This window comes from Penicillium argentinense, assembly GCF_028826775.1.
Source record: "Penicillium argentinense strain IBT 30761 chromosome Unknown utg000005l_segment0_segment0, whole genome shotgun sequence".
In the NCBI taxonomy this organism is placed as follows: Eukaryota; Fungi; Ascomycota; class Eurotiomycetes; order Eurotiales; family Aspergillaceae; genus Penicillium; species Penicillium argentinense.
In genome coordinates, this window is record NW_026622664.1 from 3,297,862 (window position 1) to 3,320,661 (window position 22,800).

Sequence of the window (22,800 nt, forward strand, 5' to 3'; positions counted from 1 at the left end):
TTCGTTGTCACTTATCATGTCAAGCCACGTTGACATCCCTATCCACCTTTCCATGCCACCTGTCCTGCCCTGGGACATTCTCCCTTCCTTACCCTTTGCTCTGCCGTGTGTGGAGTGTCCCGGTTCCTGCATCGCAGCCTTGCGTGCAGTACCTTGTGCCATGTGGCTGGGGCTCTGCGGTTGCTGTGTTGTCTTTTCTGATCTCGCATCAAATTGACCCATGTAATGTCCTGGTGTGGGTATAGTGCTGTGCTGACTCGGAGTATAGACTCTACCACTCTTCCACAAGTATATACTTCCCACCCGGGTCACCGTCGGATAACAACAGGTAAGACAAATATACCTCCGAGCTGCCAATATTTTCTTTTCTTTTTATTTTTTATTTTTCCTTCTCTACTCTTCCATTTACCTTTCTACCTTGCCTGCTACCTCCTATCACAACCGACCGGAGTGTTGGATTACGTGGGTTCGTATTGCATTGCAATCCGAGCGACGCGGTCAAGAGGTCCGTGGGGAGAAAGGCTGCGGCTGTCAAAAAGCCGATCGCCACCGCTCACCGCTCTCTCTCCTTCTTTCCCCCGCCTCTCCACGCCTTGTTTTCTGGCTTCATCTTTGACAGGGCTGAACACCGGAGCTGGCAGCGTTGCGCAGTCGCCTTTTCGATTCGTGGTCTGCACTGCTTCGCGTTGTGTCTCTGCCCACTGCCTTTATTATTTTTTGATCACATCCCCTTTATTGGTTGGCGCGTGGCTCACAATCGCCCTTGTCACTCTTAGACCTCGGTCGCTTTTTTCTCCGAGCCTCTGACCTGGACGTGGTTCCCTCCGAACCTGCTCCCAACTTGCTTCGCCTCGAAGTCCCGACCTCGATTCAACTTCTGCCCCACCCCCACCCAATTTTGCTCCTTTGGACAATCGTCGCCCCAGGTTCTTGAGTTTCCCCATACGTCCCGCATCTCAGACACCCGAGCATACAAGGTATGGATCATCTCCCAGCATTCTTAGGAGTGCTGTCTATGTTCTTCCTCTCTTTTCCCCATGTGGCGGCTGGTTGCCTAGTTGCCGCCGGATCGGGGCGGGCTCCAACCGCGCAGCCTGATTTGCCAACCCCTCCCTCCCCAACGTTTGATGTGCTGCGCGCGCCCGGGCAAGATCAATCCGAGCTAACATCGCTTGCGCAAGCAGATTACACCTATCTTGGCCACATACCCGTGGTGATTCCCGCATTGACGGCTGCCTGGATCTGCCGATCAAGATACTCTGAGAGGGTCAGTAAAAAGGAACGACGACTTCTCACCCTCGCCAACCCCCACGTCCCTTCGCTGCTTCCACCTTGAATACCTACGCAATTTGATCTGGACGATGGCGGAAGCGAGTCTTTTCATCAAGCACGAATCTGACGATCGCAGCAATCCTTTCATGATGTCTCACTCAGGTTACTCGATGGGTAACCAGTTCGGGAACCCCAACGACGGGGTCGACCCTTCGAATTTGACTATGCAGCAAGGTGGCTTCATGCCTTCCTACTATGGCTCGCAACAGAACATGTCGTCCAGCTTCAACTTTGGAAACTCTGGAATTGACACCGATGAACTCCTGGACCTGGAAATCACTGGACAGAATGGTGTCCAGCGCGACAACAACAACATCAACTACATGCACGACCAGTCGGCCGGTGGCATCGCCATGAGTCACCAGAGCCAGATGTCGCAACTATACTCGAACACTCCCGACAACGCTCCCATGGCCAGTCCGTTTGTTAACAACAGCTTCAACAATTACGAGCAGTTCCGGATGAACCAACAGAACCCCCACCTGCAAAGCGGCTCGTTTGATCAGGCCTATATGAGCGGCAAGTCTCGACCGAGCTTGCAGGCTATGGACCGCACATCCTCGGATGCCCGGAGCCCCATGACCCCGAAGACTCCTGCCTTGGGATCCTTAACCCTCGGCACCCCAGAATCGGGTAGCTTCCCGGGCCAGCCTATCCGGACCGGTGGATTGCAGCACCGCCACCAGAAGACATTGTCCAACCAGTGGGATGGAACTCCTGGTAGCGCACATTCCTATGTTGATTCGCCTATCTCCTCCCCAAGCCACCATGGTCAACACGCCGGTATCTCCGAGATCATTAAGTCCGGCAAGCATGCGTCTCTCCCTACCAAGGTCGATACCCACCTTCATGGCGGCAGCCAGGACCTGGAATCGCAAGAGGCCAAGCGCCGACGACGTCGTGCATCACACAACCTGGTGGAGCGTCGCCGTCGCGACAACATTAATGAGCGCATCCAGGACCTTTCCCACCTGGTACCACAGCACCGTCTCGAGGATGACAAGGTGCGCAAGCAGCTGGTGAACAACAGTGCTCTCTCCATGGCCGGCGCGGGCGGAAATGCCGCCACATCACTTCTTGCCGGCGGCAACGGACGCCGCGCGACCCCCGGCAACATCACCATGGGCCTCCCGATCGAAGAGAAGGAAAAGGGTCCCAACAAGGGTGACATTCTCAACGGCGCGGTCAGCTGGATGCGCGATTTGATGTGGGCCCTGCACGTCAAATATCAGCAGGAAGCTGAGCTTGCCGAGATGATCGGCAACCTCGGCGGAACCTGGCCCTTCGAGCCCACCGAGGAAGAGAAGCGCATGCGCAGCGAAATCCTCGACGCCCTGGAGAAGAACGACCCCAACTCCTTCGCCTACACCCGTGGTCCCGGCAGCGGTCTCCGTGTCCCCAAGCACACCAATCTTGCCGGCGACTCGGTGCAGGGCGGCGAGTCCACTGGATTGACCCCTCCCAACCTCAGCCCGTCCTTCCATGCCGCTGGTGGACCCAATGGCACCACCGCTCAGCCTCAATACTGGAACAGCGCTGGCCATGCCGCGATGAGCTTCAAGGAGGAGGATGAGTACGGCATGGAGATGAACTGAGTTCCGACAACCTCGCTTCCGAACTTTCCACTTTTGCCTGGTGCTGCATTGTGAGATGACTTGGTGCATACTCGGCGTTTCACGGATCCGATGAGGAGGCGTATCGGGACTGATCATAGGGAACTCTACTTGGGTAAAGTATTGATTTTGTGTTTTTTATATGTCTTGATTTGCGCCTCGTTCTTTCGTCGCTTGGCCTGACTTGCTCAGCAATTACACCTGGAACTGGGCGATGACGATGGTGATAGACGCTACCAATCGTTCTGCCGTTGACAGTCTCACCTCGAGCTTGTGATGTGATGTTGTTGGACTTGATTTCGGATTGATATTTTGTCTTTCCGTATTTCCTACTCACTTTTTGGCTTTATATTCTTTTTATTATTTCATCGATACCCTGTTTTTTTTTTCTTTTCTTTTCTTTTCATTTCGTTGCCAGATCTTGTGTTTGTGTGCAGTTACAGATCATATATCTGTTTGACAATTTCGATCGGGAATTTCCTGCTTTCTTGCTTGTGCTTTGGGGATTAGGCATGGCCTTGTCGCCTCTCCTCGACTAATATATCACCATCTATCCATATTCTTTACTATACTTTCACAAACGTAAAGATAGGCATTTGATTTATTGGTGCACCGATGGTTAAGTCTTCTCGCTTTCGAGGCCTAAGTGTTGTGCTCGATCTCCTCAATCCGCGATCCAAGCATCAGCGATACCCTCTCAGGCACATTTTCCACAACCCGAAGCTTGAACCCAAGCTCCTGCACTCCCATAGCATGCTCCTCATCATGATGATCAAGATGACTAATATGCGCCACCACCAGCTTATACCAAGAACCCTGCAAGAATTCGAGGAGTGGCACACCCATCTCCATGAATTGGACAATTATCCAATCCAGAAGAGATTCAAAATCGTCCAACAGCAAAGATTCTTCCTCGCGTATCTCTTCCACCTCTTTACCATCAATGTATTCGATTATATTATGCACATAGTCAGCCTTGCGACAACATGTATGCCCAAGATCAAGCGCATCGAACGTGAGTAGTCTTAAAATAGAGATTTGCGTTTGCAAAGAACTATCCGATCTTGAGATCAAAAATTCTAATGCACGGGGGAACCGATTCTCGCCATTATGCATGTAAAATCTGGGTGTATACCCCAGCAGATGCCGGACAGCCGCTAGAAGTGGGGTACACCCACCAACCGAGCAGGAGCATACACAAGTATCTCTATCAGGGTCCTGAAGGACGTAGCGGAGATCGAATAGAGGATCGTCGACCCCAGACCCCGACTCCGGCACCTGGAACTGTCGGAGATCAGAGGAGGATGCGCGCGTTACTTCCATGACCAGCATACTCGCGAAACAAGTGCCGAGAAAATGGAGAACGGTTCCACCACCACCATGGAGTGCTCTTCGTGGATTAGCACCGTGGGAAATAAGCCAGGTTCTTCTTTTGTGTGCGCATTCGAATATGCCCGAGGAGGAGATCATTGTCATGTGGGGCGTTAGCCCGTATGAGTCCTCGCTGTCGGTATCTTTGAATCCGGCGTTGTGGAGGAGGTCCAGTGTTTCTATTTTCCGGAATGCGCAGTGGTAGACGGAGGTGCGGAAATTAACTTTGAGTTCTACCGGAATTGTCGTTCCTTTTTCGGTTAATTTGCTGGTTATCTTCCATGCTTCGCTGTCGGGTAGATGTGAGTCTGAAAGTCCGAGTTCTGAAAGTTCGGCAGGGGAGAGGCTGGCTTTTGCAAACTTTAACAATCTCTTCCGTCTTGATGCAAGGCCAGAGATGAGAATGGAGGTCATCTTGTTGTCGTGAAGTGATTCGGCGAATGCTATGTCAGCCGTGTCTAGGGCACATCCCGCTGATAATAGTATTTCTACGGATTTGTAATGGTGCTCGCGAATTGCCATTCTCAAGGGCGGCATTGGACAATCATAATGAATGTCTGCGCCTGAACCGAGCAAGATCTGAAGACCTCGTGGCCAACCGACGGCCAGCTGGAGTAATGTTGTACCGCCGAGGTTATCGTTCGCCTTGGCTCTTCCTGAACGAAGTTCAGCGAGCAGATCGTGTTCTAACTCTTGGATAATAGCTTTTGCAACGTCAGGGATGTCAACCACTACTCAAATGTTTAGGTTAGTAGGGAAGGGGACGTTATGGTCGAGAGAAATTCTACCTTCTTCACTCTCATTCAGAACCTGACGCATATTTGTCTTGCTTGTATGCGATTGAAAGGCGCCGCGAATAGTCAGGAGGCCACCACGGTAGGCCAAGCGCGAGAGCATCCGAGTCTTTTCCTCATCGAGAACAGTAGCCCCGACAAAGTGATCCAGCCCGGTGCCCCCGTGCAAACTCGACGTGCTCAATGGTGCTCCATTGTCAATCAAGAACGCGAAAAGCCGGGCGAAATGAACAAAGGCGTCTGGGTGCCATCTTGAGCTGCATTGAAAGGCAAAACAAGAGGCCTGTCCAAGTCATTAGAGACAACAAATAAAGACGACAAAGAAAGGAGGCGAATAGACACATACATCCAAATAAGACTTCCCATCCGAATCCGTATCCAACGGCCCAGCCAGGCCCGTCACAAAAAGATACTTCAACAACTCGATCGTACTCGCCACAAACTCAACCGGTCTCGTAGACTTCGCCCCGAGCCCATGTGCGTAAATAGAAAAGAACCCGGGGTGATTGGGAGACAAGGGCACGCGGATACTTAGCGAGGGGGCAATAGAGAACCCGCCGGCGCCTCGGGTCAGGGCGAAGGAGGCGGCGATGGTGATATTCAAGAGGCGACTGTGAAATCTGTATTGCCTGACCCGTGCGCTGCGTGGGTATATCGGATTGAGCGACGCTTGCTCATCGCACCAGGTTTGTAGTAATTGCGGTGGTGGTGGCGAGGATTTCTGGTAGGCGAGATGTTGCAATTGTACGTGCTGATGGTGAATTTAGCTTAGCCACTGACGAGCGAGGGTGAGAACGCTCCGGACGAACCATTGACTGCAGCTCGTGTAGGAGCTTCCCCTGATTCTGGACCAGGGAGGGAATGAGTCGTACTTGTTTTGCCGTGAATCTATATTTGATAATCCAGTTAAATTCTGCTTCTGCTATTACCCACTGAGAATGGTAATATAATTGCGTACTCACATCTGCAGCGTCGTCTGCAACCCAATCTGCAACCCATCTAACTCCCCGACCAGGGTCCGCAAAGCTTCTTTCCTCAGGGGATATGCAGCCCTCTTCCGGTGGGAGCGTAATCTCGCGCTCAAGCCACTCTCAGCTTTTTGGGTAGTTTCGGCGCATAGGGCGGGCCGCCAGCGATCGACCGCCTCTTTGACTTTCACCACGCCTCCACGGAGGACCTCCATCTTTTTCTGGAGGTCGTAGGCGACATCTGGATCCGAGAGCTCGGTTTCTGGGATTATTTCTCGAAGCGCGCAGAGCGGGGCGTCGAGTGCCTCGGCCTTATTGGCCACCTCCTGGATTTCGTCGTGGGCGCCTCGCCAGGCGCTGCAGTATGAGGTGATTTCGCTACGCACTTGGAGGCCCAGCGAGATTACCCCCAGTGCGGCGCCCAGGATGGACAGAGGGTCGGCCATTGCACTGTTCACGGGTGATGTATGGGTGATGTCTTTGGGATTTGCCAAGCGAGGACGCTGGCGGCGGGGTTGGCTGAGGGTCGTATTCGCCTGATTCACGAGCTCAGCGGCCACAATTGTTCGCCGTGATCATCTTCGAAATGAGAGGGATGACCTCTTTCCTTTCGTGCCGGGTCATGAGCTTATAGTACCAAGATTCTAAATAGCCCTGACGTATGTTAATGAGGGTGTGGCATGAAGTTGTGGAAGTCAAAAGTGTATACTGAGTCACGTGTTTGAGCTTACAGTATCGTGATGAACACGTGGAGGGGCCACTACAAGAAAATTTTCAGAACCCACTTGTTTTTTTCAACTTCAGATTTTCTATATTTTCTTTGATCGTAATCAGGGGTAGCTTCAAATTCCAACACGAGAAAAAAAATGGATACAAAGTACGAAGTAGCCACAAAACAACATGAGAAGATGATTTAAGGCTGCAGGAGCAAAGTAATTAATGGGGCTGCACTGCCACGGGGCCAAAACCTTGTTTCACCGAAGAACTGGCGACCCTCCTTGGAAATGGCGCCATGCCGTCTGCCCAGTTTGCACTTCATTATTATTGCTTTTGCGAAGGAGTGTTATACGGAATGGATCTGTTGCGCAATGGAGCATGACGGGCCATGATCGAGCTAGGGCCACGTTGTCCGGGCTGCACTAACTGCCCAGGGATAGGCAGGTCTAGGCATCCAAATTGGCGCATCGTGAGTCGTCGAGCTGCTGCTAGACCGCTTAGCGGCCGGGCCAAGATTTGGCGCCCAGGCTGGGTAAAGCACACAGACGCTCGGCAGGAGAGCACGCTATACACGCCTGTGTATCATCAATTGATACTATCGCGAGATGAGAAAAAAAGCCATCATGTTAGTTGGAAAGATGGAATGACATTCACAGCTCTGGTCGGCCAGTTCAGCCCTATCCGCTCTGTTCCCACCGCGTGGGTCTCAGTCCCCTTCATACCCCCGATTCACGCGCCGATATACCAAGTATTGCGGATGTACTTCAGGTGAGATCTCTCGAGCACAATGATCACGCGGGATCTTCAGCTCTGACGCCTCCAAGCATCCTTTGATCAGCTCACGCGTCCACTGACGCAACAATGTCCAGAAAAGCCGAGAAGTTCAAATTACTTTTTCGAGGCCCTTTTCCAGGGTTTCGTTGCGCGGCCTGTGATTGGCCCGCCCGAAGCCTTCGATGCATTTGCGATATTCTTCCAAAATCACGACATATACGCCAAGTTTTGCCTCGATGCTTGGACGCCTGCCAGGAGTCCCTACATAGTCGTGCGCCCGGGCACATCTCATCCACTCTTTTTCCAACATTTTTCTCCGGACATCCCAGCGCCCGTTGCACAGAAATCGGGTCTTGAATCTTGTCTTCTTGTGCTTCCTGGACGGTTAGCGCGGACAGATGGTATTCGCAATGTCGGAAGGTGCCTCTAACAAGTATGGGCGGGCCCTGAAAAAGGCACTGGGGATTGAGGACCAGGAGAAGAGCTATTATGTCGCGGGGGGTAATGGATTGCATGCCTATGTTGATCCGGATCCCACGACCGGCGAGTGGGTGCGCGCGCATACCCCGACAGGAAAGCAGGTCGCCCGCTACTTCTACAACATCTTTCCCTTCCTGCACTGGATCGGGTACTACAACGTGCAGTGGTTTATCGGAGATTTGATCGCCGGTAGGTTCCAAGATCTCATTCTGTACATGGTGTGTCGGAAAACTAATAAATCTTCCCAGGTATCACTGTGGGTGCGGTCGTCGTGCCCCAGGGCATGGCCTATGCCGAACTCGCCAACCTGGAGCCCGAGTATGGTCTCTACTCCTCCTTCATGGGAGTCTTGATCTATTGGTTCTTTGCTACCTCCAAGGACATCACCATCGGCGTAAGTCTTCCAGCCTACATCATTTTGACCGAACATCTATACTGAGTTGGTACAGCCTGTCGCAGTTATGTCCACCCTCGTCGGCACGATCATTATCAACACGCGCCAAGAACACCCCGAGCTAGACCCTCCCGTCATTGCCTCGGCGCTGGCTATCATTTGCGGAGCAATCGTGGCCGCGCTAGGATTCCTTCGTCTGGGTTTCATTGTCGATTTCATCCCCCTGCCGGCTATCACCGCGTTCATGACCGGATCCGCGATCAATATCTGTGCTGGTCAGGTGAAGTCCCTCCTCGGAGAGACTGCTAATTTCTCAACTCGCGGCGCGACCTACGAAATGATCATCAACTCCCTGAAAAACCTTCCTACCACACAAATGGATGCCGCGATGGGTCTCACAGCATTGTTCGTACTTTATGCTATTCGTTGGGCTTGCAACTATGGAGCGAGAAAACACCCGCAGAAGGCGAAGCTGTTCTTCTTCCTATCTACCCTGCGTACGGCGTTCGTCATTCTCTTCTACACCATGATCAGTGCCGCGGTCAACCTGCACCGTCGCGATAACCCGGCGTTCAAGATTCTGGAGACCGTGCCTCGTGGATTCAGGCATGCGAAGGTCCCCGAGCTGAACAAGGAGATTATCAGTTCATTTGCGCATGAGCTTCCTGCCGCAGTCATCGTGCTGCTTATTGAGCACATTGCTATCTCCAAGTCGTTCGGTCGAGTCAACAACTACACTATCGACCCCTCCCAGGAGTTCATCGCCATCGGTATCTCCAATCTCCTTGGTCCCTTCCTGGGAGGATACCCTGCGACCGGTTCGTTCTCGCGTACTGCTATTAAAGCGAAGGCTGGTGTGCGAACTCCTCTTGCCGGTGTCATAACTGCTCTTGTCGTACTTTTAGCCATCTATGCCCTGCCCGCTGTCTTCTTCTACATCCCCAAATCATCACTGGCAGCTGTAATCATCCACGCCGTCGGTGATCTCGTCACACCTCCCAGCGTGACCTATCAATTCTGGCGGGTATCCCCCATCGACGCTCTCATCTTTCTGATGGGTGTTATCGTGATCACCTTCACCACCATCGAGATCGGAATCTACTGCACCATCTGCGTTTCTCTCGCTGTGCTCCTCTTCCGTCTCGCAAAGGCCCGCGGCCAATTTCTCGGTCAGGTCACCGTCCACTCGGTCATTGGCGACCACCTTCTCGATGAGGCAACAGGCCCCTACACCAGCAAGAACGCTCGCAATGCCTACCTGCCAACCTCTCGCACTGACGGATCAAACCCCAACGTCAAGATCCAGCAACCAGCACCAGGGATCTTCATCTATCGTCTCTCAGACGGTCTCAACTACCCCAACGCAAACCACTACACCGATTACCTCGTCGACCACATCTTCGCTACAACCCGAAGAGCCGACTTCGGACTCGACTCGAACCCCGGTGATCGGCCCTGGAACGACCCGGGCCCAAGCAAGAAGGACAAAAAGGACCAAGAAGAGCTCTTGGCCCGACCAACTCTGCAAGCAATCATCCTTGACTGCGCCTCAGTCAACAACGTTGACGTAACCTGTGTTCAAACCCTCATCGACGTCCGCAACCAACTTGACCGCTACGCAGCTCCTCACCGCGTCCAATGGCACTTCGCGCACCTGAGCAATCGCTGGGCTAAACGTGCTCTCGCAGCTGCAGGCTTCGGCTACCCGACCAGCGACCTCGTTGATCCGAGCCGGAAGTGGAAGCCCATCTTCAGCGTCGCGGAGATGCATGGCGATCCTTCGGCGGTGCGCGATCAGTTGAGCTCCATTGATGGGAAGGATGTGGAGGCTGGATTACAGAAGGAACCGTTTGCGGACTCTATAGAGCAGACGCAGAACTTGAAGGATTTTGAGTCGAAGTCCGTGGATGATAGTATTAGCACCGAGTTGACGGCTGCTGAGCGCATTCAGCGCAGGAAGGGTGCGGCCAAGGTGATTATTGAGGGGGTGGATAGACCTTTCTTCCATGTGGATTTGACTACTGCGTTGGAGAGTGCGATGTCTTATACGGATTCTAAAGCGCCTTCGTTGAATTAGTGTTTGATACCTATCTGTATTTGGAAATTGGAATATTTTCGGTATTTTGCCTGGCAGTCTTGTAATTCACGATGCGTGCAAATTATTCACTACCCACATATTTTTCTACTGGTAGATCCCGAGAGATATTGAAGAAAGTTTCATTGAATCCAACCACGCTGCAGTGCCGTGAATACTTTGTCTCCTAGCCGACAACCCCAACATCAACAGAACTCCCCACAACCGCCGACTGCGACAGCAAAGCTCCATCCCATCCAACAGCCTGCGCAAAAAATCGCGCATTCGACGACAACACGCGCGGCGCATCCCACGTAAAGACCGTCTCGAACGATCTTTTCTCCGCTTGCCCAACAAGAACCTTTTGACTCGGTCCTTTGCTCCTAGAATAGAAAAACCTCCATGCCACAGCCTCCGTGTCCCCGTTCCATGACACATACAATTTCATCTTATTTGGCCCCTCCCGCAGCGCAACAAGCGCAGGCGTCTCAACCGGCAATCCCGTCCAATTCCCCACAAACCCACGATAACTCACAGCATCCTGCTCGATAAAAGCATGGAAAGCGATCTTATCATCGGCGCTAAACTCAGTAAGCGCCCCCTCAGATCCCCAATTCACAAAAACACGCCCATCAGGCAAGAGTTGTGCATTGCCCTGCGACTTCGCTTGAAGCCCATACGGCGCACTGAGTTTACGTCGAATGCTCGCGGTCTTGGCTGTGTAATTAATCTCGACGACCAGCGCGCTGGAGACATCATTGTAAGTGATAGCACCGTTGCCGGAGTTATCGAAGAAGGAAATGACTTCCGTGTTCGAACCAGGTTTCACGAGTTCGGGTCTCCAGCGGGCGTGATGCTGGAAGCCGAATGACCAGTTTCCGGACAGTGAGAAACTGGGCTTTCTACCGCCCAGTTGCCAGATTATGGAGCCGTCTGTGCCGTTTATTTTGTAGATTGTGCTGAAATGTCGAGCTGAGACGAGATAGTTTCCTTCCTCGTCTTTGTCGATGCTGTTTATGTGCAAGTAGTCCCATGCTGAGGCGGAGGTTAGGGCGTTGTTTGCGGCTGTGGAGGCGAGGGGGACGAGGCTATCTGTGAATTTGTTAGAGGGTCCTTGTGAATTAAAAAAGGGTGGGTGGGTACCAGCTGGGTCGAGGTGGTTTAGAGCGTTCCATTCAAAGAGGAGCTCTCCGGTTGAGATGTCAACCTCTGATTCGCGTCAGTCCATGCATCAAAGCGCATCAGAGAATTGTGAGTTACCTTGGAAAATCCCATTCCCAAGCCAAGTCTGCGACGAGTTTCCTCCATAAGCCGTCAGGTTGGCAGGGACCGTACCAAAAATCTCAATAAGAGCACTTTTGCCATCAACAACATTGAACTCATGAATCGACGAAACACGATGATTCCCAGCGAGGGACGTCACGACATGTTGATAGCTCTGATCAAGGAGCACATGCTGACCAAAGCCCTCTCCGTGGCTGCTATCAATAGTACCTTGGAAAGCCTGCAGCACATCTTTGCCCTGATATTTGGTGACATGGAAATTTCCCACGAAACCGGAGTAGTACCCTGTACCCGCCCAGACGAGGTCTCCGTCTTTGCGGTAGACGTACGGACCGGCCTTTTCAAGGTCGCCGGAGTATGGGGCGATGAAAACATATTCTGTGCTGTTGCTGGTTGGCGAGGGTATTGTGATGTTGAGACGGGGTGGTGCCAGATCGGGTCGGGAGCGGTATTGGTTGTCGGCTAGGGTGTGTGGTAGAGCCGACGATAAAATGAACGCGGCTAGGAACTTCGCCTTTTTGAACGTCGCCATCTTGTATGTGGCAGACCTAACTCAGTACACTTTACTGATTCTGTTGAAATAACTTCTTAAATATTCAGTCTTCTTGCCAATCTTTTATCTTCGCAGAACCCCCCGCCATAATCGGACCGGCCATCGCCTAGAGGTCGCCTAGAGGCCTGGCGGGCTCGTGATATTGCTTCGAATAGCATCATAGCTCGAAAGAGGGGCTTGGGCGGACTATATCTTTTCCAAGCGGTGCTTTAGGATCTTTTGTGTCGCATAAATATGTTGCGGGAGGTAGTGCTCTATTGTATCAATGCCTGTCGAGATGGCGCAATTGCCTATCGGCAACAGCCGTGGCGAGGAATACCAGGACAGAACACACACTTCCACGGCATTTACAACTCTCTTGGTATCGCCGATATCTTCCAGCGGGGTATAGTAGGATGTCCCCACGCGCTCCAATTCACCCAGACTTGGGAAGGTCATTCTCAGGATCAAGTTTCTCTTGATGAATTTTCTCACTGAGATCCAGGATCCTCTTGACTCGATAAATCGGTTTGACCTTGCTGAGGTCCTTCTGTCCTTGTAGCCGTGGACTTTTCTCTCGGCATGGGAACTTTCGGGTGCCCTGTAGAATGCGCTACGCGTACGGAAGGGTATAGCGGCCAAAGCTCACTTTCCTTTCTTTCGCCCATGTATTGCTGATCTAACACCGTCAGACGGAAGGTCATAAGAAATACGACAGTATTCTATACATAACACTTGTTGGAGTAAGGATTGACAATATTACTAGTCGGCGTGTCGTATGTGATGTTATCGGATAAGTGTTAGGCAAATCCGGCTGTCGATCAAGTGAGACTAAGAGCTTGTTAGTTAGGGAGAAGGTCTAAGGAGATAAGGATAGGATGGAAATGCCAAAATGAGACGGTTTCGGAAGGAAAGATGAGATCCTGGGAACTTATTAGATAAATGAACAGTCTCAGAAGGTAAAGGTAGAATTGAAATACTAAAAGGATGGTTGAGAGAGAAAAGATGAGATCCAGAAAGGTGTCGGATAGATGAAGAGTCTGAGAAGCTATCAGCTGCGTAGAAATATTTCAACTTTGATTCACTTATGCTTTACTTCATTACGGATTTATCTCTAACTTTTCTCTCGCTTTTCCCTTTGTATTGATATCTTAGAGTTAATAGAGCTTGCTTCTCTTAGTTATTAGGTCCGCTATTCTCCTTAGCATCTATATAACACGCCTCTCATGGTCGAATAGCAACACTTTTTCCACCACCCTGAATTGGCCGTCCTATAACCCTTGACCACTGAGGTATGGCCCTGCGTACCCGCCGGGAACCGGAAAGACACTCCACGATGCAGCCTGATTGGCTGCCCCGTGATATTGTCGCAGCACGACCAACGCATGCATGAGAAGTGGCTACTCACATGACCACGTCTCGAACCAGGGTAAATATCACCTTGCTGCCCAAGTGGGCCACGGCCACGACTCTCACCTTTTCCTTCTGATGTGGACTCTGCGATCAAATCAGGGAGGCTCGGATACGTCTCCATTCGTCGGTCTGTCTCAATTGATCCAGCTCCATCTTCAGCTCCAGATCCATCCGTGACAGATGAAAAGGTATTGGCGACCGAACCAAGTATTTCTAGGCCAGGTGAAAAGCGGTGGGAAATCCAAATGTCCTCAGTGCAATCAGCTCCATGCATCCAAAGATGAGCCCTGTCCACCGAGAGACGGGCCACCTGAAGAATCGGCAACGCCCGACCCGCCGAACGAGACTCCAGATCCTGTCGTGGCCAAAGTCCCTGTAAAGAAAAGAGTGCCGGGCCGCCGCGTCCATTTTTCAATTGAAGTTATAAACACTCCTATCAAGAAAGACCTTGCCGCCAAGACCGAGATCCCACAGGGCGGCACCACTGTATACGACCGGTCGAGTAATAGTTTAATATTCTCTGTGTGTCCACGCTCGGTGGGAAGATCGCAAGTGGCTTTGGATCGGATACCTTTTTCTTTTCGATTCGGTCGCCGGTAGGTGCCTCGTTGAGAGTTCGGCGATGTGCTCCAGCACTCACGAGAAATTAGTACCCGATGAGTATCGATAATGGTCATTGCTTGGTCCTAGTTACGTCTCAGCTTGGTGGAAGCTCTGGGGTCACGGGGTTAAGGCTGAACTTAAGTGGGCTGTTTTCTCGTTAGCGCTGGGGAAGGATCGGTCGGACGGACATAGGCCGACATGAACCACCGATCCACAAGGCTTATTGGGTTGCTGCTATTTCCATGCTACTATCGACCTTAATTGGCATGTTATGTTGGGGTGGTATGTCAATCGAGGTACTATGGGTCCGCTGAACCTTTTATGATGCTATTGCTTTCTATCATTAAACACGTTATACGATTTTTCACACTTTCAGTTCACTGCAATTGCCAATTTTTAGTACTTTGTCTGACACAATTTACATCCTCAAACGCTAGTCCACAATTCCACAACGAGGATTATTTTCGCGAATTGCGAACCAGTTTAACAAAATCAATGAGACCGCGGCCACAGTCTCCCAGGTGTAAACACTACTCCACTCCTCAGTTAGAGTTGCGGTGAGTCCGGGGTCTCCGGACTATAAATTCGCCCCGCACCGACAGCTCCGCCGAAATCGCCGAGGTCCGACCGCTCTCTTCTCCTGTCAAAACCCCGGCCCCTCGCTCGCACCGGTGCACTCACAGCGTCATCGCATGACCCCCTACCAAAATGAGGGACCGGGCTCTCATCAAACGCCGAACCACTCGGGGAATGACTCGGAAATCGGGCGTGCTGTCGACGTTCCCGCTGGACAACCTGATGACCGAGGTTCACCGACTACTGGGACCAACTTGGGTCTTGCCTCCGTACAATAATCTACTGCCGTCCTTTTTGAAGCCGCCGTCGCCGCAATTGGAGCAGGGTGATGTTGATTATCTCATTCGGAAGGGGGCGTTTGATGTCTTGGAGCCGCATGTTGCAAGGGAGTTCTTCAAGGCTTATATTCGACATGTTCATCCGCATGTACCGTTTCTCAATATAGATCTTTTTAACGCCCTGATTAATGGTCAAAGAGCGGCTTCTCGATTTGGGGGCCACAGGGAGGAGAAGGTCAGCTTGCTCCTTTTCCAGGCGGTCATGTTTTCTGGTGCTTTCTTCGTTGATATGCATTATCTGTATGCTGCTGGGTTCCTGTCAAGGCGGAATGCAATGGAAACGCTTTTTGGGAGGGCAAGGGTATGGCTTCCTAAGAGACTTTGCTTTGTCTGTGCAGATGCTCACCGTATCGCTAGGTGTTATATGACCTCGATGCCGAGGACGACAAGCTCGCCGTGATCCAGAGCCTTCTCCTCATGACCTACTGGTATGACTGCCCAGAAAAACACAAAAATGGTCGCCACTGGATAGGAGTCTGTGTGTCACTCGCATACAAGGCGGAGCTACATTTGGACTATTCGGGACATCCAGATTGGAATTTCCGAAAGGTGTTATGGTGGAGCATCTTCACTCGCGACCGACTGATATCCCTCGGTTTGCAACAGCCTCCCATCATCAAAGAGCAACTGGAATCAGCGGTCCCAACAATTAAACTCGGCGAGGACGATCTTGTCACACCAGGACTGCGACCCAACATCGGACCAATCTACTACGGCGAACACCACACCAAACTCGCCCAAATATTCGTTGAGAAAATCAAACTTGTCTCCTGTATCAAAGACGACTTATTCTCCTGGAGCCAGTCCACAAAAGCCACATCATACGCATCACAACCTCGAAGATCCTGCCTCTGGCTCTCAAAGCTAGAACTGGAAGACTGGCTCCGAGAACTACCGAGCGGCATCTCATTCCGCTCAATACCATTCGTAACCAACCAGACCGACCTCCTCCTCTACTCGCACTGCGCCTGGCTCAAGATGGTCTACCTCGAAATCCACAGCACCCTCCACCGCCAACTCGACTTCCTCTCGGAACAGTACAGTCCCCGCCAACAACTCTCCCTCGACGCACCGGATTGCCCTGTCCTAGTCAGCGCCATCGATTTCACCGCGATAATTCAAGATCTCTATGAAAAACACCTCATCTCCTACCTTCCGACAACCAGCGTTCCCATGATCCTCCGCACTGGCATCATTCATATCCAGGAGGCCTTCGCTTCCTCTTCAGCAACTTGGACGAAGATACGGATCGGCTCTTTTTGTCGCTTCGCTGTTTGGTGCACCGAGTGGAAGCTCGGTTGTTACTGCGTCGCCTAGTGATATTCTGTCGCAGGTTGATATTGAGTCGTTGGGTCAGTTGACATTGGGATACCCGGAGTGTTCAGTTCCGACGATTATTACGATCCAGGAGCCGTATGATGTTGATATTATATCGGGGCTTAAGTCGAAGGTGGAGAATCTTAAAATAGCGGCTAAATAGCAAAATAAATTAAAATGCTTAGAGATTGGCTGTGTTTACACTGTGTTGGCCAGTCGCTGGTGGATCTTGCTGTAAATGCATGGTCACGTCATAGCCGCCGATGCCAGTTGCGGTGTCCGAAAATCTTCGGATCGCACTTCTCAATCGGAAGAACATAAAGGAAACCTCAGAGAAGAGTAGAAGTCGGAAACTACCACATAACTCTCGTTCCTGGCGGCTGGCGAATCCTCGCTGTCTTGCCTTCTGTCGATAATCCCTATTTCATCCTGCTCCTCGCCTCACCGCCACCACACCACAAACCAAACTCCACGATACTCCATCATGCCTCCGAAGCGCAAGGCAACGCAAGAGCCAGATACTTTACCAAAGAAGGAATCAACGAAAAAAGACACAAAGCCTTTCAAAGACTGCCCCATTTCCAAAGCCTACCGCTTCATTGAGCCCGGTCCACTCCTCCTCGTCACAACAGGCTCTCTCGCCAGCAAAACACACAACATCATGACATTAGGCTTCCACATGATGATGCAGCACGAGTCACCGCCATTAATTGGAATCACACTGGGGCCGTGGGACGCATCTTTCAAAGCGCTGAAGGAAAAGCAGGAGTGCGTCCTCACCGTACCTTCCACCGAAATCGCAGAAACAGTAATTGATATTGGGAATATCTCGTCCGATGATCTTGATTCACCCAGTGGGAAGTGGGAGCGGTTTGGACTCGAACCACTCCCGGCTGGGAAGGTGCAGGCTCCTCTTGTGAGCGGGCCGCATGTGATGGCTAATATTGAGTGCGTGGTTGAGGATATGAGTATGGTGAAGAAGTACAATATGTGGGTTTTGAGAGTTGTGAAGGCCTGGGAGAATCCCATGCCTGACGGTGGGACGATGGCTCATCATTGTGGGCAGGGGGTTTTGGTTGGTGATGGATTGAGGCTGGATTTTAGTCATCGAATGGATAAATGGCAGGAGTTTCTTGACGGATGAGTGATTCGGGGTATAATATGCTGTCCCATTGGGAGCATGGATACCGTCAAAGCTGACTCGAGCGAATTAGGGTAGATGCATGAACCATCAAGTTACACTGTATAAGGATATACCGGGAAAAAAAGACCTTGTCCAGTCGGTCATACAGTGCGATGCTGCAATTCAATCGATGAATAGATATTTTTGATCACGAGATGGGTATCCACATAAAGATTCAGCCGGCGTAGTGCGATCAGGGTCTTGATTCCTGGTAGGATCGACCCCGTGGCACCAGTCGGGGCAACAATGATCCTTCTGTTGAGGTTCCAGGATAAGGCACCGAATTGATGCCTCATTCCCAACCTCTTGTCGGCATGCCTGTCCAAGGAAACCGAGGCACTGAGCTTGATATACGCTTCAAGCTCTTTGCCACCATCATATTCTACAGTCGGGAGATTTTCATGGAAGAACCCCGATCGAGACCGATTATGAGGGATTTACTACTGTCAGGAGCTTGCCGCCCGTTCAGGGATAAATACCCCCAGAATCGCACGTAGACACACAATACAGTCAAGTCAAGTTCTGTCAATTCCATTAAGGTTCGATTTGTCTAGCAGGCCCTCATTCAATATTCAGTGCTTCGTCGTAGCCCATCTCAACACCTTCGGCGTCGGGAAGAAGGTTGAGTGTGATTTGTGTCAAAGGTAATTTCACGAATAATAATTCCTAATGGGGTATAATAATTCCTAGTGGGGCTGTTGCTGCTCTATGCTTCCACAAGGGCCACATGCCCGTTGACAATTAGCTGTCGCGAGCTTTCACTGTCCTTCATGTCTGAGGCATTAGTAGAATCCGCCGAGCCAACCAACGAGTTCAGGATCAGAAAGAACCGATATTAAACATTGCGCGAATCCCCGAGACCTCCATGTCGATGAGATTAGCATTGATAGCAGCCTTCCTCAAACCAGCTCAAGCTACTGCTTCACTGCCGCTTCAGCTACTGCTGGCCGACCCACCCCTCCACATGGGGATCTCCACAAGGTTATCAGGACCACGTGGACGGAGATAAGATCCATACATGCTGCGAGGGATGAGTCCTTGCGCGGTCAATTCTCGAAGACAAATATCGGGTCTATTACTTGTCGGCTCCGGCGCATCGCATGATGCCAAGATCGCATGCGTGCAAACCATGATGCAACGAAAAGGGCATTTTCCACGCCATCGCCCAAAACGGCGCAGCTCTCCAGAGTTGAAGAGCCGCCCCACTGCTGCCGCTGGGCCATCCCCACCACCGTCTGGACAGCAAACCGGTTATCCCCGGACAGTAATTTCCCAGCCCCGGCCCCCACGCAAAAACAGCAAGAATATCCTCGTGGTGGCCCGAAATGGAGATTTTCTGGAGGCCAGGCCTCGGCGCGGTGGCCCTGCCAAGCGGCCAAGGACGCACAATGCATGGCAGAAACGCGCGAACTGGACGCCGGGAGCCGGTTGTGGCACGGCCCCAACGAAGAGGCGGCCGGTGTGTCCCTGCCGCACAAACGCACCGCCATCTGAGGCCCCGAGCGATAGGCTCGTGTCCGAGAGCGGCCTAGCGCGCGTGCAGGCCCCGATGGGGGCGTCCGGATGTGGCATTCCTGCCCAATCAGGGAAGAGTGATAGAACGTGGCTTAGACGATACATTTGTCCGACAAGGCCCCCCGCGAAATATTACCGTATCCAGTCCGTATCCATTAATTCCCCACCCCCAAACTGCCTGCCAACTGCCGTACCCGTCATACTCAAAACCTTCTCATCCCAACCACGGTACCAACGATTGCGTATCGCCTTGAAAAAGCCCATCCCGTGCGCCTTCCTTTTCTTTTACTTTTCCGGTTAGCGGACTCGCTACTCGCTTCTCTCGCTGGTCTCCTTTTCAACTCGACGGCCAACCCGCACCTTTCGCTTCCCTGCACTCACCTCCGAAGTTACTTCTCACTTCGGGTTTTTCAATACTGCTCCGACCCCAGGTCGAATCTCACCATTGCTTTCTTTTCGCAATCAACGTCCCCTCGACAAGGAATGGACACGGTAGAATTGCACCACCTCCAGTTTCTTGCAGCCAAAGTCTTCTAGATCGGTCCCGATCGTCGCCAGCGCGTCTGCAAACCTTCCGGTTCAGCCTCACCCTCAGCACCTCCAGCAACATCCACGGCCTCGTCCATAGCACCCAGCTCGGAAATCACTCTGACCCTGTCGCGACAACTCCCTCAACCCCGTCGCGACAATTCGGACCCGGACACTCCAACCCTCACCACATTTCCGTACTCGCAGATTTGCCCAGCCAAGAAAGCAGCAACAGCAGCTGCAACCCATGCGCCAAACCACGGAGATCTAACAACAAGAATTCCCCAGGCACCCCTCTCAGAGGCCTGACAACCCGCGCGCCACAACTCAAAACCCCGTACAACAAGAAAAAGAATATAGTCCAATCGCAGCAACTTGCCTACAATTACAATGTCCATCTTCAGCAAAGACAAGGAAAGCCCGCCAACGGGCGTCCTCGACACCCTAGGCCTCAAGCCCGCGGATCCCCATCATGACGTCCAGGAGGGCATGATGGCCGATAACGCCGACAACCTCCAGCGTCATCTAGACAATCGACAGATTCAGCTAATTGCCATCGGCGGTGCAGTCGGTACCGCGCTGTTTGTCAGTATCGGTACGGGTCTGTACTACGGTGGACCCGGCTCGCTCTTTCTGGCGTTCACGACCCAATGCATCTTCCTCGCCATGGTCAACAATTGTCTCGCTGAGATGAGTACCGCCTACCCGGTTTCCGGGGGGTTCATTCGTCTGGCGGGTAAATGGGTCGATGATGCATTGGGTTTCATGGTCGGCTGGAACTTCTTGTTCGTGGTTCATCCTTCCTTTACGGGTGTGCATTATATATATCGCAGCATATTATGTGGACCCGCAGTTTGTTGTTTGCGTTTACTAATTTGCATCTAGTTTCTACGAGGCCCTCCTCATCCCCTTTGAAATCTCGGCTTTCACCCTCGTCTTGTCGTTCTGGAGTGACAAGATCACGGAACCCGGTCCGGTTGCTGGTATTTGTGCTGGGATAATCGCTGTCTATGGGTGAGAACCCCCCCCCCCCCCCCCCCAACGCGGGTCCCCATTGCCTTGCCGCATCCTAACACTCACAGCTTCCTCAACATTCTCGCCGTCAAGGCCTACGGGGAAGCCGAATTCTGGCTCTCCGGCGGAAAAGTCATCCTAATTTTCTCCCTCTTCTTCTTCACCTTCATCACAATGGTAGGAGGAAACCCCCAGCATGATGCCTACGGCTTCCGCTACTGGAATAATCCCGGCTCCTTCATGGAGCATCTGAGCACCGGTAGTCTGGGTCGCTTCGAGGGATACCTTGGTTCTCTGTGGTCTGCTTGCTTCGCCGTCGTCGGTCCCGAGTACATTTCCATGGTTGCGGCCGAGGCCAAGCGCCCGCGCATTTACATCAAGAATGCTTTCAAGACGGTCTACATTCGCTTTGGACTGTTCTTCATGGGTGGGGCGCTTGCTGTGGGCATTGTTTGCTCTGCGCGTGACCCGGCTCTTGAGTTGATCGCTACCGGTCAAAAGTCGGATTCTTCGGCTTCGGCGTCGCCGTATGTGATCGGTATGACCAATTTGGGTGTTACCATTTTCCCGTCGATTGTCAATGCGTGAGTCCACGTACCTTTGAATAACCCCACAGAGAATCAGTAACTAACATGTTCTTATAGATTGCTGCTGACCTCAATCTTCTCCGCTGGAAACACCTACACCTACTGCGCCATCCGCACGTTGTACAGTCTGGCTCTGGAAGGCCGCGCGCCCCGCGTCCTAACATACACTACGCGCAAGGGTGTTCCGATCTACTGCTTCGTCGTCGTGATGATCTTCCCGATCCTTTCCTTCCTACAAGTCTCCAACAGCTCCTCGATCGTCATCACCTGGTTCGCCAACCTCGTCACAGCCGGCGGTACGCTCTCACCTTTCCAAAATTATATACAACACTAAGCTAACATCTCCCAGGTTTAATCAATTACATCACAATCTGTATAACCTACATCTGCTTCCACCGCGCCTGCGTCGCGCAAGGCTTAGACCGCCGCCAATTCTCCTACTACGGCCGTTTCCAGCCCTGGTGCGGGTACATCGGAATGGTGTGGATGATCCTCGTCACGATCCTGTACGGCTACCCCGCCTACAAGCCCTGGGACCTCTCGACCTTCTGGTCCGACTACACTATGCAAATCGTCATCCCGCCCCTCTTCCTTATCTGGAAGGTTATCAAGAAGACCAAGTGGATCAAGCCTCATGAGGCTGATCTCCTCTGGGAACGGCCTTTGATTGACGCGTATGAGGCCAGCTTCATTGATCCGCCTGTTGGCTTTTGGAGGGAGATCGGGCAGATGTTTGGAATTCGCCGGGTTAAGGGAGGTAATGATAAGAGACGACAGTCTTATGCTGCTCCGGTTAGTAGTGGGAACGAGACGTCGGAGGGGGCTTTGGCATAGCCGTTCTAGGGTTGGCTTGAAGTTCTAATGCTAGCAACGGTCTTTTTATGTGGTGAGTGGTGGATTTTGGAGAACGTATTCTTAGGACTTGGATTTGAAAGGTGTCGCTAGAGATATCTGAAGCGTTTATATGATTTATCCGGGATGGATACGTACATACAATTCTGGAGCAAATCATACCCAATTCATGATTTTTGAGTTCAATTTGACAGTTTTCAAATGTTGGCGGTGGAGCTCTATCAGCAATGAACCAGGATCAAATTACAACCTATGTCATTCAACCAACAGTGTCTCCCGAATCTAAAGATCGAATTAACCAATGGACAACCAGTCCAATCCCTCAAATCCGAAATCTTCGCCCCACGCACGATCCCATCAGCTTATGCCCGACCGCCACAACCACCAGCCCACCCAATCAACACCCGCTCAACGCGGATGCCTGGCCATCCACCACATCAAAGCGGCTGAGCACCAGCTGATTCCAGGGCCTCAAATACACCCCCGACTTCCAGTTTTGTCGGCCCACTCTACCTCTACCACAACAAACCACACTTAGCAA

At 51.9% G+C, this 22,800-nt stretch overlaps 8 protein-coding genes across 8 annotated transcripts; 6 read left to right on the forward strand and 2 right to left on the reverse strand.

Moving 5' to 3' along the window:
• Positions 1–1,361: 1,361 nt before the first annotated feature.
• On the forward strand, positions 1,362–2,927 carry N7532_006022 (basic helix-loop-helix domain-containing protein; the record flags this gene model as incomplete). The annotated part of the gene is made up of 1 exon (XM_056618516.1): positions 1,362–2,927. The coding sequence occupies one exon, from the start codon at positions 1,362–1,364 to the stop codon at positions 2,925–2,927; it is 1,566 nt and encodes a 521-aa protein (XP_056474675.1).
• A 660-nt stretch (positions 2,928–3,587) lies between these two features.
• Positions 3,588–6,524, reverse strand: N7532_006023 (uncharacterized protein; the record flags this gene model as incomplete). The annotated part of the gene is made up of 5 exons (XM_056618517.1): positions 3,588–5,047; positions 5,105–5,393; positions 5,457–5,861; positions 5,920–5,998; positions 6,073–6,524. The coding sequence occupies 5 exons, from the start codon at positions 6,522–6,524 to the stop codon at positions 3,588–3,590; spliced, it is 2,685 nt and encodes an 894-aa protein (XP_056474676.1).
• A 1,455-nt stretch (positions 6,525–7,979) lies between these two features.
• On the forward strand, positions 7,980–10,520 carry N7532_006024 (SLC26/SulP family anion transporter; the record flags this gene model as incomplete). The annotated part of the gene is made up of 3 exons (XM_056618518.1): positions 7,980–8,238; positions 8,298–8,443; positions 8,499–10,520. 3 exons carry the CDS (start codon positions 7,980–7,982, stop codon positions 10,518–10,520), a joined length of 2,427 nt encoding a protein of 808 aa, XP_056474677.1.
• Positions 10,521–10,704: 184 nt separating this feature from the next.
• Positions 10,705–12,333, reverse strand: N7532_006025 (arylsulfotransferase family protein; the record flags this gene model as incomplete). Its single annotated transcript, XM_056618519.1, has 3 exons — positions 10,705–11,609; positions 11,661–11,726; positions 11,778–12,333. 3 exons carry the CDS (start codon positions 12,331–12,333, stop codon positions 10,705–10,707), a joined length of 1,527 nt encoding a protein of 508 aa, XP_056474678.1.
• Positions 12,334–15,057: 2,724 nt separating this feature from the next.
• Positions 15,058–16,580, forward strand: N7532_006026 (fungal specific transcription factor domain-containing protein; the record flags this gene model as incomplete). Its single annotated transcript, XM_056618520.1, has 2 exons — positions 15,058–15,564; positions 15,621–16,580. 2 exons carry the CDS (start codon positions 15,058–15,060, stop codon positions 16,578–16,580), a joined length of 1,467 nt encoding a protein of 488 aa, XP_056474679.1.
• A 484-nt stretch (positions 16,581–17,064) lies between these two features.
• Positions 17,065–17,724, forward strand: N7532_006027 (flavin reductase family protein; the record flags this gene model as incomplete). The annotated part of the gene is made up of 1 exon (XM_056618521.1): positions 17,065–17,724. The coding sequence occupies one exon, from the start codon at positions 17,065–17,067 to the stop codon at positions 17,722–17,724; it is 660 nt and encodes a 219-aa protein (XP_056474680.1).
• Positions 17,725–18,879: 1,155 nt separating this feature from the next.
• N7532_006028 (uncharacterized protein) lies at positions 18,880–19,257 on the forward strand (the record flags this gene model as incomplete). The annotated part of the gene is made up of 1 exon (XM_056618522.1): positions 18,880–19,257. The coding sequence occupies one exon, from the start codon at positions 18,880–18,882 to the stop codon at positions 19,255–19,257; it is 378 nt and encodes a 125-aa protein (XP_056474681.1).
• Positions 19,258–20,196: 939 nt separating this feature from the next.
• Positions 20,197–22,241, forward strand: N7532_006029 (General amino acid permease AGP2; the record flags this gene model as incomplete). The annotated part of the gene is made up of 5 exons (XM_056618523.1): positions 20,197–20,591; positions 20,692–20,820; positions 20,889–21,404; positions 21,465–21,703; positions 21,757–22,241. The coding sequence occupies 5 exons, from the start codon at positions 20,197–20,199 to the stop codon at positions 22,239–22,241; spliced, it is 1,764 nt and encodes a 587-aa protein (XP_056474682.1).
• Between the last annotated feature and the right edge of the window lie 559 nt (positions 22,242–22,800).